Below are 17,957 nucleotides of genomic sequence, written 5' to 3' on the forward strand. Positions count from 1 at the left end.
CAAGAGTCTTCTCTAACACCACAATTCAAAAGCATCAATTCTTCAGTGCTCAGCTTTCTTTATGGTACAATTCTCACATCCATAACACGACTGCTGGAAAAACCATAGCTTTAACTATGCGGATCTTTGTCGGTAAAGTCAAGTCTCTGCTTTTTAATATGCTGTCTAGGTTTGTCATAGCTTTTCTTCCAAGAAGCAAGTATCTTTAAATTTCATGGCTGCAGTCACCATCTGCAGTGATTTTGGAGCCCAAGACAATAAGATCTGTTACTGTTTCCGTTGTTTCCCCATCTGTTTGCCATTAAGTGATAGGACCAGATGCCATTATCTTCGTTTTTTCAGTGTTGAATTTTAAGCCAGCCTTTTCACTCTCCTCTTTCACTTTCATCAAGAGGTTCTTTAGTTCTCTTCACTTTCTGCTATAAGGGTGGTGTCATCTGCATATCTTAGGTTATTTCTCCCGGCAATCTTGATTCTAGCTTGTACTTCATCTAGTCCCGCATTTCACATGATGTGCTCTGCATATAATTTAAATAAGCAAGGTGACAGTATACAGCCTTGACGTACTCCTTGCTCAATTTGGAACCAGTCTGTTGTCCCGTTCTAACTGTTGCTTCTTGACTTGCATACAGATTTCTCAGGAGGCAGGTCAAGTGGTCTGGTATTCCCATCTCTTGAAGAATTTTCCACAGTTTTGTGATCCACACAGTCGAAGGCTTTAGCATAGTCAGTGAAGCACAAGTAGATGTTTTTCTGGAATTCTCTTTCATTTTCTGTGATCCAACAGATGTTGGCAGTTTGATCTCTGGTTCCTCTGCCTTTTCTAAAACCAGCTTGAGCATCTGGAAGTTCACAGTTCACATACTGTTGATGCCTAGCTTGAAGAATTTTAAGCATTACTTTGCTAGTGTGTGAGATAAGTGCAATTGTGCAGTAGTTTGAACATTCTTTAGCATTGCCTTTCTTTGGGATTAGAATGAAAACTGATGTTTTCCAGTCCTGTGACCACTGCTGAGTTTTCCAAATTTGCTGGCATACTGAATGGAACACTTTCATAGCATCATCTTTTAGGATTTGAAATAGCTCAACTGGAACTCCATCATCTCCACTAGCTTTGTTAGATCAATGTATTTTACTGAAGGAAATTATTTAATATTGACACTTCTCAATCTCTAAGGTAGCTAAAGTATTACATCAGATAAAGATGCAGGCTGTAGAACTGAGTATTCTGGTTTAGTGGCTTCCATACTTGTCACTGTGAACCTGTAGGACTGTAATTTTCATTGAGTTCCAGTACACATACATGTACATGCATTTATATACACACAATGTAAACCAAAGTTCCAAAAGAAGTGTGATGTAACCACTGTATTTTCCACTCTGTTCTGTTTATTTTTCTGTTGACTTAGTTTTTAAATGTGGGTCTCCGCACACTCAGTTAACTTCTCTCCTTGGAAAATGGGTCACGACTCACCAGCACTGCTGCGAGGTAGGACTTGTCCAGCTAATGCTGCCATCTGCCACGTTGATGCAGTACGGGAGAGTGGAGGAAGCTTACCTGCCCCTGAGTTGATGCTAGCTCTTGGCCTGGCTTTGGAGGGGACATCATGGTTGCTGGGGAGAGGGAGGAAGAGAGCATAGGTAAAGATTATTGAGAGTGGAGGTAAGATGGTTTATGGAGCCAAGCAAAGCTTCTTTCTGTTTCAGCAGAACCCTAATTCTCAAGAACAAAAAAGAACCTTCCACACCTACTCTGTCTTTCAAATGATTTCATGTATTTTGAAGATAAAGAAATTAAGTTAAGATCCTCCCAGATTAACAAACAGAAAGAAACAGATGAGTGAGAAATTGAGAGAAAGCAGTGGAAGCGTATCTAGATTTGTGGATTTGTGTGCCATATTCATTGAATAAGTTTTCTGTAGTACAGTGAGCAGAAAGGTAAATTTTCAGTGTCTCATATTGCAGTAATCAGAGCAGGCATGAATATTTCTTTGTTGAAAGCAGATTCAAAAAGTGAAAGAAGCTTTAAAAAAAAACAAAACACCCCACAAACTGTTGTAAAAGCCAAAAGTCTGTCTGCAATAAGTCTGTGCAATAGCTATTAAGTCGTTGACAGCATTTTATCTTGTATACTTGCTACCAGAGTGCTTTAGGACCCTTGCGGGGCTCTCTGTGAGCCCATAGTATAACTTTCTGGACATTTAAAATCATGCATTGTTACCAACAAGTCACATAGAAATTGCACTTAGGGTTCCAAAATGTATTCAATAGCAGTAGTTTTCCTGCCATTTTTACCAAGGCCCTTTGGGCTATGTTATTGCCAGAATTGAGTAACACTTCAGGCCTGTAGTCATACATGTCTTAGTTTCAGTATTCTTACCTTCATGTCCTTAAAAAACTTACCTATAAGAATTTGAATTCCATAGGGCTAGACTGTGTCTTGTGTACGTCTATATCCTCAACAGTTAACCTAGTGCCTACCATGTAAAAGCACTAAATAAGTATTTGTTAACAGTATTACTGAAGAATGCCTAGAAAACCAAGTATTTTTTCTATTATTACTAAGGTAGAGTTGATATGTAACATAATATTAGTTTCAGATATGCAATGTAATGATCTGATATTGTATACATGGCAAACGATCATTACAGTCAGTCTACTTAATATACATCACCTTGTGTGTGTATATTTAGTCACTCAGTCGTGTCTGACTCTTTTGTGACCCCATGGACTAGCCTGCCAGCCTCCTCTGTCTGTGGGATTTGTCAGGCAAGAATACTGGAGTGGGTTGCCTTTTCCTTCTCCAAGGGATCTTCATAATCCAGGGATCAAACTCTCATCTCCTGCGTCTCATGCATTGGCAGGTGGATTCTTCACCACTGAGCCACCTGGGAAGCCCTTACTCTTTAGCAACTTTCAAGTAATATACAATATGGTGTAACTTTCCAATATACAATATGGTATTATTAACTGTGGGCTTCCAGGTGTGCTAGTGGTAAAGAATCTGCCTGCCAGTGCAGGAGACTTAATAGAGGTAGGTTCAATCCCTGGGTTGGGAGATCCCCTGGAGACGGACATGGCAAGCCACTCCGGTATTTTTGCCTAGAGAATCCCATGGACAGAGGAGCTTGGCAGGCTACAGTCCATAGGGTCACAGAGTTGGACACAACTGATGCTACTTAGAATGCATGCATACACATTAACTATAGTCACCATGCTGTGATGGACAGGGAAGCCTGGCATGCTATAGTCCATGGGGTCACAAAGAGTTGGACACAACTGAGCAGCTGAACTGACCGACCATGCTGTTAGATTACATCCCCAGAACTTATCTCCCTTATAATTGGAGGTTTGTACCTGTTAAGGCCTTTCATCTATTTTCCCCACACTCATCCACTGCCTGTGGCAACGACTAATCTCTTCTCTGTATCTATAAACTTGTGTTTTTTTTGGTTGTTGTGTAATTTTTTTTGTTTTTTAATTACCAAGTATTTACCATGAAGTTCATCAGAGTATTTAAAACTCTGGTTCTAATTGCATATATATTTTACTGCCTTAAAACTTTATTTTCTGATCTCTGTTGTATCTTGAGTTGGGATGTCTTTGAGGCAATATAATTTTCTAATTTAAGATTGTGGTTGTAAATTATTATTAATATAGTAGCTTTATTTGAAATGTAGATTTCATGAATACATTATTCTGAGAACATTTTAAAAATAGTCTTCAAATTATTTTCCAGTTAAGAAAGTTAGCATTTTTCTTAGCTGTAAATTCCAGTTACTTTCAATCTCTCTTGAGTTAGATACTTTATAGAAAAATATTAGAAATCATTTTAGCATATTCTAGTTTTTCTTTTTGAAAACCAGATTTATTATATCAATGTGACTCTTATTGTAAATGTGGTTTAGAGAGAAAAAGACTAAGCTTTTTTTTTTTTTTTTTTTTTTTTTTTGAATTTTGAGTTTTGAAATGTTCTCAGAAAAGAAAATGGTAGTATTTAGGTATTCATAATGCAGCAGACATCCTATTTTGGTGAAAGGAAATAATACAGTGTTTCTTAACCTGTTGGGTTTTTTCCCTATGAATATTTTACTTCTAAAAAGAATTTCAAAGGCGCTGCTGCTGCTGCTAAGTCGCTTCAGTCGTGTCCGACTCTGTGCAGCCCCATAGATGGCAGCCATCAGGCTCCTCCATCCCTGGGATTCTCCAGGCAAGAATACTGGAGTGGGTTGTCATTTCCTTCTCCAATGCATGAAAGTGAAAAGTGAAAGTGAAGTCACTCAGTTGTGTCCGACTCAGCGACCCCATGGACTGCGGCCTACCAGGCTCCTCTGTCCATGGGATTTTCCAGACAAGAGTACTGGAGTGGGATAACCGTGTAAATAAAAGATCATATTCTAAAGTGACTATTGTTGAGGTCATATTTCTGACAAATGCCATGGTTTCTGATCTAGATTATATGCTAGACTTCTGGAAGTTATATATTCCATTTTCTTCCCACAAAAAGAGAAAAAGAATTTCTCCAGTAAGTAGCCAATTGGGAAGGCATATTTACTTGTCCTCTTGCCTAATAAAGTTTTAGTAACCTTCTCTCCCCCTCTGCCAAGGCAGAGGTAGCAATAAAGACCATTTCAAGAGTTACATGGCCATGATTCAGGCAGTTAGGAACACTCCAGATTGGTGTTCTCTTCCTTGACTCTTCAAGTAACAAACTATGAAGCTTTGAGCCTAGATAATACAAATCCATTAATGTTGCCAATGATTTGTAATCAGCACTATTAAAGTTACTACCCTGAGCACCTTCAGGAATTTGAAATTACTGTAGTAAATGCTATTTTGTCAGAAGTAGATATTATAAGGTGTGGGTAGGACGGTTTTCTTTGTCTTAAACAGGTATTTAAAAATACAGTCAAATAAATCCAAGTATCTCTTTAGTTTTTTCTAAATAGTGAGCTACATATTTGTTTTCTTCACATCTCCAGATTTCATTTGCTTGTTAGAATTATTTGCCAGTGAGTAAAAATGACAAGCTTGTAGTTCAGAAAACTCACAAACTATACTAAATGAAATGTAAGGTTTGGAGAAGCTATTATAAATTTAACGCTGCAAATACAAGATACCATTTGGATTCTTTCAACAGTGTCACCAGATCATAACATTAATGCTACAAGGAAATAGCTTCACAAGTAATATCTCATCTGCTGAAGTAATATGTTCTTTCTGGTACTAAAGTACTTTTAATCGTTTTATACTAAGCTTCCAGTCTGATAATAGTCACAATATCAGAACAATACTGTGATACTGTTCTGTTGTGTGTTCACAATATAGAACACACATCATATATCTTTAAAAAAATTAATCAATCTAGAATCTTTGTAGATAGACACATAAAATGACATTTTAGATTATTTAGCTATCCAAAATTTCTTCTCAATAGATTGCAATATTTTAGAATCAGATTTGACTTTCTAGGTTTTAACTAATAAAAGTGGTTGTCTAGTGGAAAATTCATTTTGTGTAAAACATTTTTTTAGCCAAAGAAGGCCGAAACTTTGAAAAATAGTATAGAAGAATATTTAAATTAAATGTACCTCTAATGTATCTTTTTTCTTTTTTTTGCATTTTATCAAATGTTACAACCATGTTTCTCTCTTTGGATATCTAATTTTTTTTTTTAATGCTTTGTCAGTATTTGAAAACTTTCTAACACAAAGAAGGAAAACAGGGTAATATATTTGTTTAAAAGGCAAAAGCATAAACAATTAGTACTGTTATCAAGCAAATAAAAATTATAACCAACATTTATTGAGCACCAAGTGTCAGACACTATTCTAATTAATTCTCAGACAGCCTGTAAAGTATAGGTACTTTTAGCATTTTCAGTTTTATGGGTCAGGAAGACATAGAACACAACAGATAGTTTATATTATATTGTGTCCTATGGAGTATTATTTTAGTGGATGCTATTTAGTAATTACTCTTTATGTTACATTATATATAGTATATTATATTTCTTGAAACCCTTCTGAGTTTTGCTTGTACAGCTGGTGAGATTTATCCCTGTAATTGGTATAATACCAGTTAAGACCCAGATTAGACTAAATGACTTGACCAGAGGAAATAGCATTCTACCACAAGGATCAAGATGGAGTCATTGTGGTTTATTTACGAATAAAGAGATGAGAGTATAAAGAGCACAAAGTTACAATCTTACCTCTGCTACCTATTTAGTCATTGTTAAGTGTTTATGCTCATTAATTGTAAACAGTAAAAGCTGAGAGTCTTGTATTGAGAACATTTGTGAATTGCTAAGCTATTAAAAGGCTTCTAATTACAATATCTTCTGATCTAGTTGTGGAGTATTTTCCTTTTTGTTCCCAAAGCATCTGTTTTGGAGTTTATTGTGTCATATATTTCTCCTTAGCCATGATTTTTTAAAAAGGCTTTAGAGAGGCTCACCCTCCTTGTTGTTTTTCTTTTGTAGTAAATGCTTTTTATTTTATCTTTATTACTTCTTAATATCCAAGAGATTTGGGAGAAAGTATTATGTGGTTATTAATTTAAAATAGTCTCTAGAAATCTATTTATTTACAAACCAGCTGGGAAGAAATCAGGTATATAAACAAATCACCTGAGCATTTTTTGTGCTTTGATTAGCTCAGAAAGAAAAAGTACCTCCTATGCAAGATTTTTTCCCACCAGGTGTGACAGTTTTGCTAAGTAAAGTGAAAAACAGTTTCTCATTTTCTGACTCAAAGTTGAGTATGCTTTGTGAGCATAGCTGGAATTAAAGCATTTTAATGTTTTTCAAGATCAGTGTATCTTGGAGGAATTTTGATGATTCAGGGCTGATTTTAGCCACAGAAGGAACTAGAGCAGAATTGCAGAGAAGGAACAGATGTTTTCTAAGTTTCAGGATGAGTAGGTTGGTTGCATAGCACAAGGGTAATTGGATGATGTCAAAAGCAGTGACAGTGAAAATAAGCAGAGAGATGTTCTCAGGGTGGTTATGGTTTAGCAAAAGGATGAATGAAATAAGGCAGCATGCATATGATATAGGTCATGAGATGTCACAAAGTGGAGTTTTCTGCAGTGGCATGGGGCCACGCAAGGAAAAGGTAGACATTGTATTAGTGGAGTAAGTTACTACCAGTGATGAATTATTCCATTCTCTTTATCCTATTAAAAGAACTTAGACTCCCATGCCCTCATAGGGCTTCTTATCCATAATGAATAAAATCTTGAGTCTGTTGAGGATTTTCAAAAGCCTTTATGATTTACTAAATCAATGCAATTATGGAAAATGGGAGAAAAAAGTGAAGACATGTCTATTCTTTTGAATTCTCCTCATTTTTGGTGGAGTCCCAAATGTCCTTAATAAATCTGCCTTCTTCAGGGCCAGGCCTCTGCTTCACTCAGTCATGTTGGCGGTTAACTAATGGTCACCTGAGTGACTTGAGGTAGAGCCATGTCGCTTTCTTCCTCCAAGCCTCCTGCTCCTTGATAGTTTCTGTTGTAGGCATCTTGACACACTCTGGTATAAATTCAGTGATCTGTTTTGGACCTTGAGAACCTTACCTACTAGTTTGCTTTTTTTGTTGTTTGTTTTTAAATTATCACCAAGAGTGGCTTCCTGTGGCCCAGGTAGCAAAGGTAAATTCCACTGGGCTTTCCCATGCTCTTGTCCCCTCATTTCTGCTACCTCCCACATCCCTCTAATGCTGACAGTTCTCTATCCCTTTGACTATACATACTATTCTCTTATCCATTCCGTATCACAGAATTGACCTGCTAATCAAAAAGCAGCATTGATTAGGTATATATATACAGGTATTTTGGTGAAGACAGGGATATAAAGATTAATATTTTCTCAGTAGCCTATAAAGGAAAAGACTCTGAAGAAAACAATATATATGTATATAAATATAAACGAATCACTTTGCTGTACACCTGAAACTAGCACAACATTGTAAATCAACCATACTTCAATTAAAAAATACAATAAAACTTTAAAAATATTTTATCTGCCCCCAACTTATTAATAGTCTGGTTGGTGACATGGAAAGGAATCTCTTTGTGAAAAGATATATAATGAAAGGTAGGAAGTGATGTGTTTGCTTGGACTTCGCTATAAATGTCAGAAGTTGAGGAAGAACTGTGTGCTGGGGCAGTTGAAGTGGGATTTATAAAGTGAAGAAGAACTGTGTTCTACCAATTAGGTATATAACAGTGTGTGTGTGTGAGAGAGAGAGACTGAGACTTTGTCTTTCTCTGTTTACTGTTAAGAATAAGAGGATGACAGGTGTTCTAGGGAAGCAGAAGACATAAAACATGGAGTGGAGCTATAAAAGTTTTGCCTTGAGTATAAGAGCAGTTTATTTAAGAAAGTAATCCGAGATAGGGTTGAAAAGGTAAATCAGTGTTAAGAGAATTAAAAAAACAGAAACAAAAAACAGCCACACTAACAGTGAAACTATACAGACCATTTTAAGAAATTTTAATTTGGAACTGGGCTGGGGGACCTAATACTTTTTTAGAGAAAAATGAAAAGTTTAGGTGAGAACCAAACTCACCATCAAGAACTGACATTTTCTTGGTGATTCATTTGAGTATTTCAGATGGCTTCTGTAGGCCCAGATAAAGTAACTGACAATAATGCTCACTGCCATGGACAAGGACAGAAGGGTCCTGGGTTCCTAAAGTCATAACTGTCAGGTAGTAAAATATTTTTATATCTTCTTCACATTATTTGAAGTGGAACTAATATAAAAATAGTTCAAATTAATGTTTCTATTTGTTTTTTTTTTCCCCGTCATTCTCTTCCTGCTCAAGTGGAACTATTATTTGTGACAGGAAGTGAATGCACTAGAGAACCTTTCTTAATGTGACTAGTTATACTTTTGAATCTGACAGTTCAAGTCACGGAAGATCTTGCTTTTCCATAGTTGTTTTTTCAGTTATTTTCATCTCCTTTTGTGTGTCTTGAGAAGTTAAGATTAAACCTGAGTCTGTTAGACAGTTTTCACAGGGGGAATTGTATTCTGGAAAAACACAACAAATTGATTGGTTCAGGTTTGTTCAGTGCAGATTTTTATTGTGAGAAGGAAATCAGTTCATAATACCTTTTTCCCCACAGAAGGTGATAATTACCCTTTGTTGTTGCTTTCACAACTTATTTATTTAGAGAGTTATCTTCAGGATTTTGACTTTTAAAACATAGCATCAACACTGTGTTATTGAGTTAAATAATTGTTTACAAAGAATACACAAATAAGTCTAAAAATCTAGCTCCTCTAGTGTACCATTTTCATTAAAATTTCCTTCAATGTTTCTACACAGTAATCTGGAAGCAGAAACCTGAACTCTAGTGATACACTACCCCATAGTAGAATTTGCATATTTCTGATTTTATATATATATATATTCTTTCTTTTGGAAATAAAAACCTTTGACATTATTTTTAAAGTTAAATATTTTTGTGAAGATCAGTGATAATATACAAAAACAGCTCTGGCATAAATGGAATGCTAGCATATGCTTGTACTAGGAATAGGAAAAAAATAAGGTATTTTTATGAAGTGCAAAAGAAATCATTTTTATTCAGTGCATATTATATACCCAGGATGTATTATACCTCCTAATGTTTATAAAGTCTTAAAAGTAAAAACTGTTTCTATTTACAGATGAGAAAATCAAGACACAGAGAGGTTAAATAACTTAACCCCTGGTCATGCAACCAGTAAATGATATATTATAATTGGGATCAGAACTCAGGTTCTCCTGACTCCCTAAGCCCAGTCTCTTTGTTCTTTACAGCACTGTTTTTGTGAAAATTTTGCTAATTTAAATTTTCCATTGGAGATATTGATCATGTATTCCAAGGGAGTTAACTCACACAACTGTGCATTGAATAGAGCAAGCTCTATAGAAATGCAAGACAATGAAGAGTTCAGTTACCCAATATCTTCATCATTTAATGAAAATTTTCCCATGTAGCTTTTCTAAGCAAGCATTTATGTTAATTTTTTCCCTTTGATACATTGAAAGTAACTCTACCTCCTTAAAGTGTTCTATAATTTACATAACTTTGAGTATCATCTTGGGCTATTTGCCTGTGCTTTAATAAAGTGATAGCCTCAAGGATTGTTAATTCCTCTTAAACCAGTTGCGCATGCTGCATGCTAAGTCGCTTCAGTCGTGTCTGACTCTTTGTGACCCTATGGACCGTAGCCGGCCAGGTTCCTCTGTCCATGGGATTCTCTAGGCAAGAGAGAATACGGGAGTGGGTTGCCATGCCTTCCTCCAGGGGATCTTCCTGACCCAGGGACTGAGCCTGCATCTCTTATGTCTCTTGCATTGGCAGGCAAATTCTTTACCACTAGTACCACCTGGGAAGCCCAAGCCATCTTAAACCAATTATTGCTTCAGAAAGTGGCCCAGGATGATTGTGCTTTGGGGTTCGTAATTTGCTGTCAACCATTATTTCTCAGAGTCAAATTCTGACAGTTCCTTTCTTGCTGCTTTTTTTTCTTTTTCCTGTCAGTAACTTAAAAAGTGCCTAAATTTCTAGGGAACATTAGGAACTAAACTTGTTAAATCAGTAACCTTAATTTGCACCCAATTATACACATCCATAAGCTTTGACCAGTGGGGCTAAAGGTGTCTATACATCCTCCTAGAAAAAGTGTGGTACTTTCACTCATTGTTATTGCATTCATATTTTTTTAAAAATAAGGTATTAATTCTGCTGTGTTTGCCTCAAGACAGTACTGCACTTCTGTAACGTTTTGTTTGCTAGAACGGCCTACAAACTTAACCTTTTTTTCTTTTAATTATGTACACTGTTCTCACGATCCTAAATATTTGAATGTAGTTCTGCTTACTGGTTGTATAAGTGTGAATACAGCCAAGAAGTCAGAAAGCGTCAGCAGCTCTGCTCAGAAATGACATTCTTTCATCTGCAGTGGTTTCTTTTCTTGAGTGAGGCCGCTGCTGCTTTTCCTCACGGTGCCAGTCGTTGATGTCTTTGTCAGCGCTACTCACAGCCACCCCAAGTGATGTAAAACAGGTTTGGAACTTCATAGTACTTTTCCCAAAACACGTGTGTGTCTTCAAGTTTCTCAGGCAAAGTGGCTGAACGAGTTCCGCCTTCTTTTCTCCTGTCAGTCAGTGCTGTGCGGGAGTTTTCATATTTTGTTGCGGCAGCAGTGCAGCGTGGTTTATAATCCACACACCTCTTTTAGGCACAGCTGCAGATGTAGATGCTTCCCTCATGTCTACAACGCAAAGCTCATCTCTGCTGCCTGAGTGCTTCTGGTATATAGCACGGTGTCCGTGTAGTTCAGCTTCACCATGGTCGTTTCAAAGAAAACACACAGGATAGCTTCCACATAAACTGGAAGCTTTTCTGCCAAACTAGAAATATGCTGATGGCAGGTTCCAGGCACTTAAGATGGCACTATATTCTTATTAAGAGGAACCTCTTAGAGGATGGTTTCATCTTAATTTTACAATTGATAAGGCCCCTTTCTGATTTTTCTTTTGGGGGCTTACAACTTAAACATAAGATGCTGGGTTCTCCTGAATATACAATTAATATGTATTCAGAAATGGGTCATCCATAATGCCACAGTTTTATGTGGTCATTTATAGCTGTGGAGTAATAGCCTCCTGGTGACTCTCAAATCTTTACCTCATTTTTCTCTTAAACCACAGTTTTGAATCTTCAGATGCCTTCTGGACAGTTACATTTGACTCTTTCAAATCATCTCAGATTTGCTTATTTTTTGTTATGCATATTTTTTTGATATGAACATTTAATGACTTCCTGCATCACTCAGTCATTAAACTTAAATTTATTAGGTACCCATTATGTGCCATGTTCTTGGAGAGACATTGGGATCAGAGCAGTGAATAAGACTGACATAGTCCCTGCTTTGGTGTAGTTTACTGTGTAATGCACCAGACTGCTGACTGAATCAGGTCTTCAGGAGTGATGATTATAATGATAGGGAAGATAAGGGGTTATTTGGATAGAGGGCAAGGGTTTGTATCTTCTTCTAGTGAGTTGGGAAGACCTTCCTAAAGAGGTCAAATTTAAGCCTAAAATTGAAGGGCATGAAGGAGTTAGATGAGTGGGGGCAAGCTGGTCTCTCAATGGTAATACCAAGAGAAAACTAACAGTAAATTAGTTAATGCACACAAGACACCTAGAACATTGCCTGGCCCTGAGTGTGGCTGTTGTCTTCACCACCTTTGTCATTGTCATCAGTCATTGATTTATTCAAGTGCTCAAATAAACATTTATTGAGCATATGCCAAGTGCTGGATATCTTTCAGTACTGTGATGGGATTCAGAAATGGAAAATTTTAAAATCTGCCTTTTCAAGAACTTAAGGTGTGTATGTGTGCTGTGCTCAGTCAGTCAGTCGTGTCCGACTCTCTGTGATCTTTATGGACTTTAGCCCTCCAGGCTCCTCTGTCCATGGGATTTTCGAGACAAGTATTCTTAAGTGGGTTGCCATTTCCTCCTCCATGGGTAAGATATGTATACAAATGGCTAAAAAGCAAAGACTGTACGGTGAGAACAGTAAAGGCGGTATGAGCCCATTTCTGGTAAGGAACAGTCCTTTCTTTCTGGGAATGGTATATAATCTATGTCATGTACTTGGCAAATAATCTTATACTGTCTATAAAATCTTTTATTTTCCTGTATTCTCATTTAACTTTTAGGATTTTGCATATGTAGATCTTTACTTGCCACTGAAACATTCCATGTTTGAATTGAGAAAGTATGTATCCCACCCACTGAAGTAGATGAATAGTAGGTGCTCTGAATGTTAATGAATGATCCTGGAAACATATTAAACTTTTTAGGATTACTTATACAAAACCCTCATAATTGCTAGAGGCCTTTATAATGATGGTATCATGTGCTTTAGAGGGACTCAATATAAAGAAATAAACAAATAGATGTCACCTCTTTTAAAAATATGTTCTCCATATTATTCTTCAGGAGTGCACCATACATTGATAACACCAATTATCTATTTTAATATTTTGCTGTAGTAAAGAGACATCCCTGACATCATTTTTTGAAAGTGTATTACTGCATGCAGCTAAAAAAAATTAAGAGCAAGAGTCAAAATTGGTAATCATTTAAATAGTCTTTATTTGACAGTAGCAAAAGTGGTGTATTTCACTTTTGCTGGTACAAAATAAGAAGCTCAGCAGACGGGAATATATTTCAACAAGATGAAGTTTGCAAAATGTTGCTTATATTTCTCTCGAGAGAAAACAGTCATTGTGTAGTAAGTAGCATATTGTAGCTTTTGGTATATGAGATTAGTAAGCATTTTATTGGCTGGAATCTTTTGTCTTTATGTCAATGTAGCACATTTATTAAAAGATAAGCTTTTTTTTTTTAATTTAAACTTTAAAGCATAAAGCTCTTATTTTTAATAAACAGATATTTCCCCTCACAATTAGATGGAACATAGAGCTGACCATAGCAAACAGTCTCATAGATTATCTCATCCACAAGGAAGTATATTAATGAATTTTTAAATTAAGGGTAGTCTTCAGAAATTCCCTGGTAATCGGTCTGTGTAGTGGTTTTTAATCTCTTAAAACATAAAGCTTGCATGGGATGAGACATGAATTAATTTCCCAGCTATTGACAAAACTGAATCCAAAACCATCCACATACATATGACAATCACTTCTAGAGAGTAATTAGCTTGCTATAAATACAAGAGATTTCCTGTGAGAAAATTGCTTATGCTATGTAACCAATAGAGAAATCTGAAAGATTAGGAAGAAGATATATCTTATCAAAAAGAATAGAACCCTTCAGTTTTTTAGCTTGTTTTGGCTCTTGTGCTTTTTTTTTTTTTTGGCTGAGATTTAATTGTGAGAAATGTGGCAGGCTGGTGTGTGAGACATGTTTATGCCATTTATGGGGTATGGGATTAATTTTCATAATTAGCTTTTAGAAATCTTTATGGAAATTTTTTCATGAATCTGTTAAAATGCACAAGGATGATTTGCCATTCAGTTGAAAAGCAAACCAATCCCTGAACCGTAGGATAGACAAGAACTAGGTGAATCTGGTGGGATTCTCATCCAGTGTATGTACCTTGGTTTCTCATCTATCAGATGGGAATGACAGTGTCTCCTCCTTAGAGTTATTGCCTAATTCTGTGGAATAGTGTGGATAAAGCATCTTGCATCAGGCTTATAAAAGTCATTTTAGAAAGTGATGTTTCCTTCTACCCCTGCCTCACTTCATCTCTAAAGCTTGTAGCCAGTCATTATAAATAGGGGCTTTAGTCTTTTATCAACTTTGGGATCCAGATCATTAAGGTCTTCTGAGATACTTTCTTTTGACTTTTTCCTTCATGTGAAGAACTTTAACATGAGAAACTGCATGAGTACATAACTAACACCACAGGTCTGTTTCTTGGATATTGGAAACCTGATACACCTCTCCTAAAAACTAGAGCATGTGACTGTGCTTAGGAGTTCCCGTCTGTACTGCAGGGTCTAAACTTCAGGAGACATTTTGATTTTGAGCTCAAGGTGTTGTTTCAAAGCCAGTTGTGACTTTGGTTTTAATTTATCAATAACCTCATGGAAAAGCCAGCCTTTTCCAATTCAGATTGATAATAGAATAAAAGTAAACCTAATAGTCTCCAATGCATCTTTTGTAGCACTCTTTCCTAAATTGTCTCAAATATCTAGCAAGGTGAGGAAAATATTGTACCAAGCTGTCCTTAAATTGCATGCTATATGGTTAACTAAAGAAGTAAAAAGAAGTAGTGTGGTATGTTGGAAGGAACTCAGGATTAAGTATGAGATTTGGGGTTCTTGTCTTTGTCTTAAAACAGCTTTTTAAATTAAAAATATGTTTTTTCAGTAAATCATGTCTGGTTTTCTAGTTTCTTTTTAACCAAAATTGCAAGGCAGTAATTTATGAGTTTTTTGACTTTAAGGATTTATAAAAGGAAGGTGAACACATATCAAGGTCATATAAAATAAATGTTTTGAGAATTCTATTCAGATCACATGGTTAAGAGCTTTGGAGTCAGGAGAAAGTAAGCTTGAAACCTTCCATGACTAGCTCTCTGAATTTTGTAAACACAGTCTGTGGCCTCTTGGTAGCATATGTCTGCCCTTCGTTATGAATTTGGTCTAGTTTACCAAGGGGTCATGTATTCATTGGCAATAATAAACTGGAATTTCTTTAGAGCAGCCTTCTTGAAAGAGCTGAATTCAGAATAAGGCAGGTCTAGGAGATGCTGCAACCATACTATCTTTCTTGAAAGCATTGGATCTGCTCCAAGAAGCTCAGCAATGCTCATGTGACAGACAGTGGTCTGATGAGGTGTTCTTCCTCATTCTACAGGGCAGGTGCTAGATATAGCCCCAGACACAGAGGAATTGAGGGCTGGGATTTGTTTATCTTTAGGCCTTGGAACGTTCAAAAATGACAAAAGAGCCTTCTGTTCCTAGCCTCAGTTGCAAGGTTTGATTTATTACTTCGTCTCTGTTTTAGTTGTTTTTTTAAATATCCAAATAGCAGCTACATGCTTTCTAAAAACTCTGGATTTGATATTTCAAATTTGAAAAAAAAATGTATACACACATCATAAACATACCTATCATGTACATAACGTGTACGTGCACACACACACCCCAAACACAGAAAAAAAGTGTCCATAAGTCTGTTCTTGATAGGAAATTTTTATGGAGATCTTACTTAAGATTTATTATGGAAAATACATGGAAAATTATTTTAAGAAAGAAATGTAGGCTCAGTTTTGAGTGGCAGACAGGAAGGCAGGAATCATTTTGAATTTATCCTTATTTACATAGGTCCTAAGTCACTGTTTAAAATAGGAATCTTGTAAAACTAGCTCATGAGAATGTGAAGGGCTGATGTTTATAAAGATATTTGAGTTCCTGTCAGTTGTTGTTCAGTCACTAAGTTGTGTCCAAGCCTTTGAGACTCCATGGACTGCAGCATGCCAGGTTTTCCTGTCCTTCACTATCTCCCGGAGTTTGCTCATACTCCTGTCCATTGAATTGATGATGCCATCCAACCATCTTGTCCTCTGTTGTCTCCTTCTCCTCATGCCCTCAGTCTTTCCCAGCATCAGGGTCTTTTTCAGTGAGTCAGTACTTCCCATCATGTGGCCAATGTATTAGAGCTTCAGCTTCAACATCAGTCTTTCTGATGAATATTCAGGGTTGATTTCCTTTAGGATGGACTGGTTGGGATCTCCTTGCTGTCCAAGGGACTCTCAGGGGTCTTCCCCAGCACCACAGTTCAAAAGCATCAATTCTTTGGAGCTCAGCTTTCTTTATAGTCCAACTCTCACATCCATACATGACTGCTGGAAAAACCATAACTTTGACTATATGGACCTTTGTTGGCAAAGTGATGTCCCTGCTTTTTAATACACTGTCTAGGTTTGTCATAGCTTTTCTTCCAAGGAGCAAGCATCTTTTAATTTCATGGCTGCAGTTACCATCTGCAGTGATTTTGGAGTCCAAGACAATAATATCTGTTACTGTTTCCATTGTTTTCCCACTTCCCATGAAGTGATGATACTAGATACCATAATCATAGTTTTTGGAATGTTGAGTTTTAAACTAGCGTTTTGACTCTCCTCTTTAGCTATGTAGATGAATTACTTATGTAAAATTTGCATATTTACACCATATATTTTTCTTGTGCTTCTCCTACTTGTATATTTGATACAAAAAGGAATGATACATTCATCTTTTTTCCTACTGTAAACAATATTGATAAATACTGGGTGGATGCATAATCATCTTTCATATTTTAGGAAGCAGAAAATTCTGGTTTATAATGAATATGATACAGTGGGATGCCTTAACTATTTTGTATGTTTATTTTCCATCTGACATGAAAATGCATGGTAGATGTTGTGTTTGCTTATTTTCTCCTTCCTGTTTACCCCTTCAGTTCTCCTCAATAGCTGACATCCTATTTCTTCTTTCACTGGAAATTGTACCCACAGCCACAAAGGAGAAGCCTAATTTTATGTGACAGCATGGTTTAAAGGAACTTCTACTCAGAAAGCTGTGATTGATCCATATACTGGTGGGCTGCCATCTATGGGGTAGCACAGAGTTGGACACGACTGAAGCGACTTAGCAGCAGCAGCAGCATAGGATCAGGTCATTAGGTTGGGTTTATAAAATTTTGGTTTGGTTTGGTTTTCAGCTCAGAAGTACAGAACTTTTCATGCATGTTTGCATGCAAAATTTTTAATGGAGGACATACTGCATGAGAGGCATTGTATTAAAGCACCAGCCTGATGGAACTTACTGTCAAGTCTTGTATGTAGAGAATTCAATAGGCTATTTCTCTAAGATAAGGGGAAGAATAAGGTACTGTGAGAGCATATCAATGAAGCAGACAGTCTGTGGAGTCAGAACAGGCTTCCCAGAGAAGGTAATTCTGATTAAAGAGAGGTGGTTAGCCAGAGGGGAAGCAAAGACGACGTGAGAGCCTAATCAGTCCAAGAGATGAAAATCATTTAATAACAGCTGAAATATTTCAAAATCTGATGTCATTTCTATAAATTCTTTGTATAATGCATATCAACTTTCTTCTTTTTTTTTTCCTTTAACATTTATCGAGCACTTTTTATGTGTGCAGTGAGCTCTGGTACTGAACGAAACAAGGACCCTGTTTTGTTTGCTCAAGGAGCTTACCATCTAATGAAGGGGAACATAAACAGAAGGAAGAAATTATATTCTGAAATAATAAATCACGTGATATTTCAGGAATTGACAGAATAAACTCAATTCTCTAAGGAAATGTCATCTGAAATTATTAAAGTCAAGCCTCAGCTCTTCAAGGCCAGCGTGTTGTGCCGAGGGGCCATGGGAGAGATGGGTGAGAGCATTTGCCTGGTGCAGGG

General features: G+C 36.6%; 1 protein-coding gene across 3 annotated transcripts in view; it reads left to right on the forward strand.

The window, feature by feature from the left end:
- RNGTT (RNA guanylyltransferase and 5'-phosphatase) overlaps positions 1 to 17,957 on the forward strand; it is a 239,108-nt gene that overhangs the window by 197,271 nt on the left and 23,880 nt on the right. Inside the window, exon 16 of one of the 3 annotated variants that reach the window (XM_055535520.1) lies at positions 8,619 to 8,715. The exons of the other annotated variants lie outside the window; for them this stretch is intronic. Coding sequence (XP_055391495.1) covers positions 8,619 to 8,708 — 90 coding nt within the window. The 3' untranslated portion in view covers positions 8,709 to 8,715. The remainder of the gene's footprint in view (positions 1 to 8,618; positions 8,716 to 17,957) is intronic. 3 annotated transcript variants of the gene reach the window in all.

Source organism: Bubalus kerabau, chromosome 9, assembly GCF_029407905.1.
Source record: "Bubalus kerabau isolate K-KA32 ecotype Philippines breed swamp buffalo chromosome 9, PCC_UOA_SB_1v2, whole genome shotgun sequence".
NCBI lineage: Eukaryota > Metazoa > Chordata > Mammalia > Artiodactyla > Bovidae > Bubalus > Bubalus kerabau.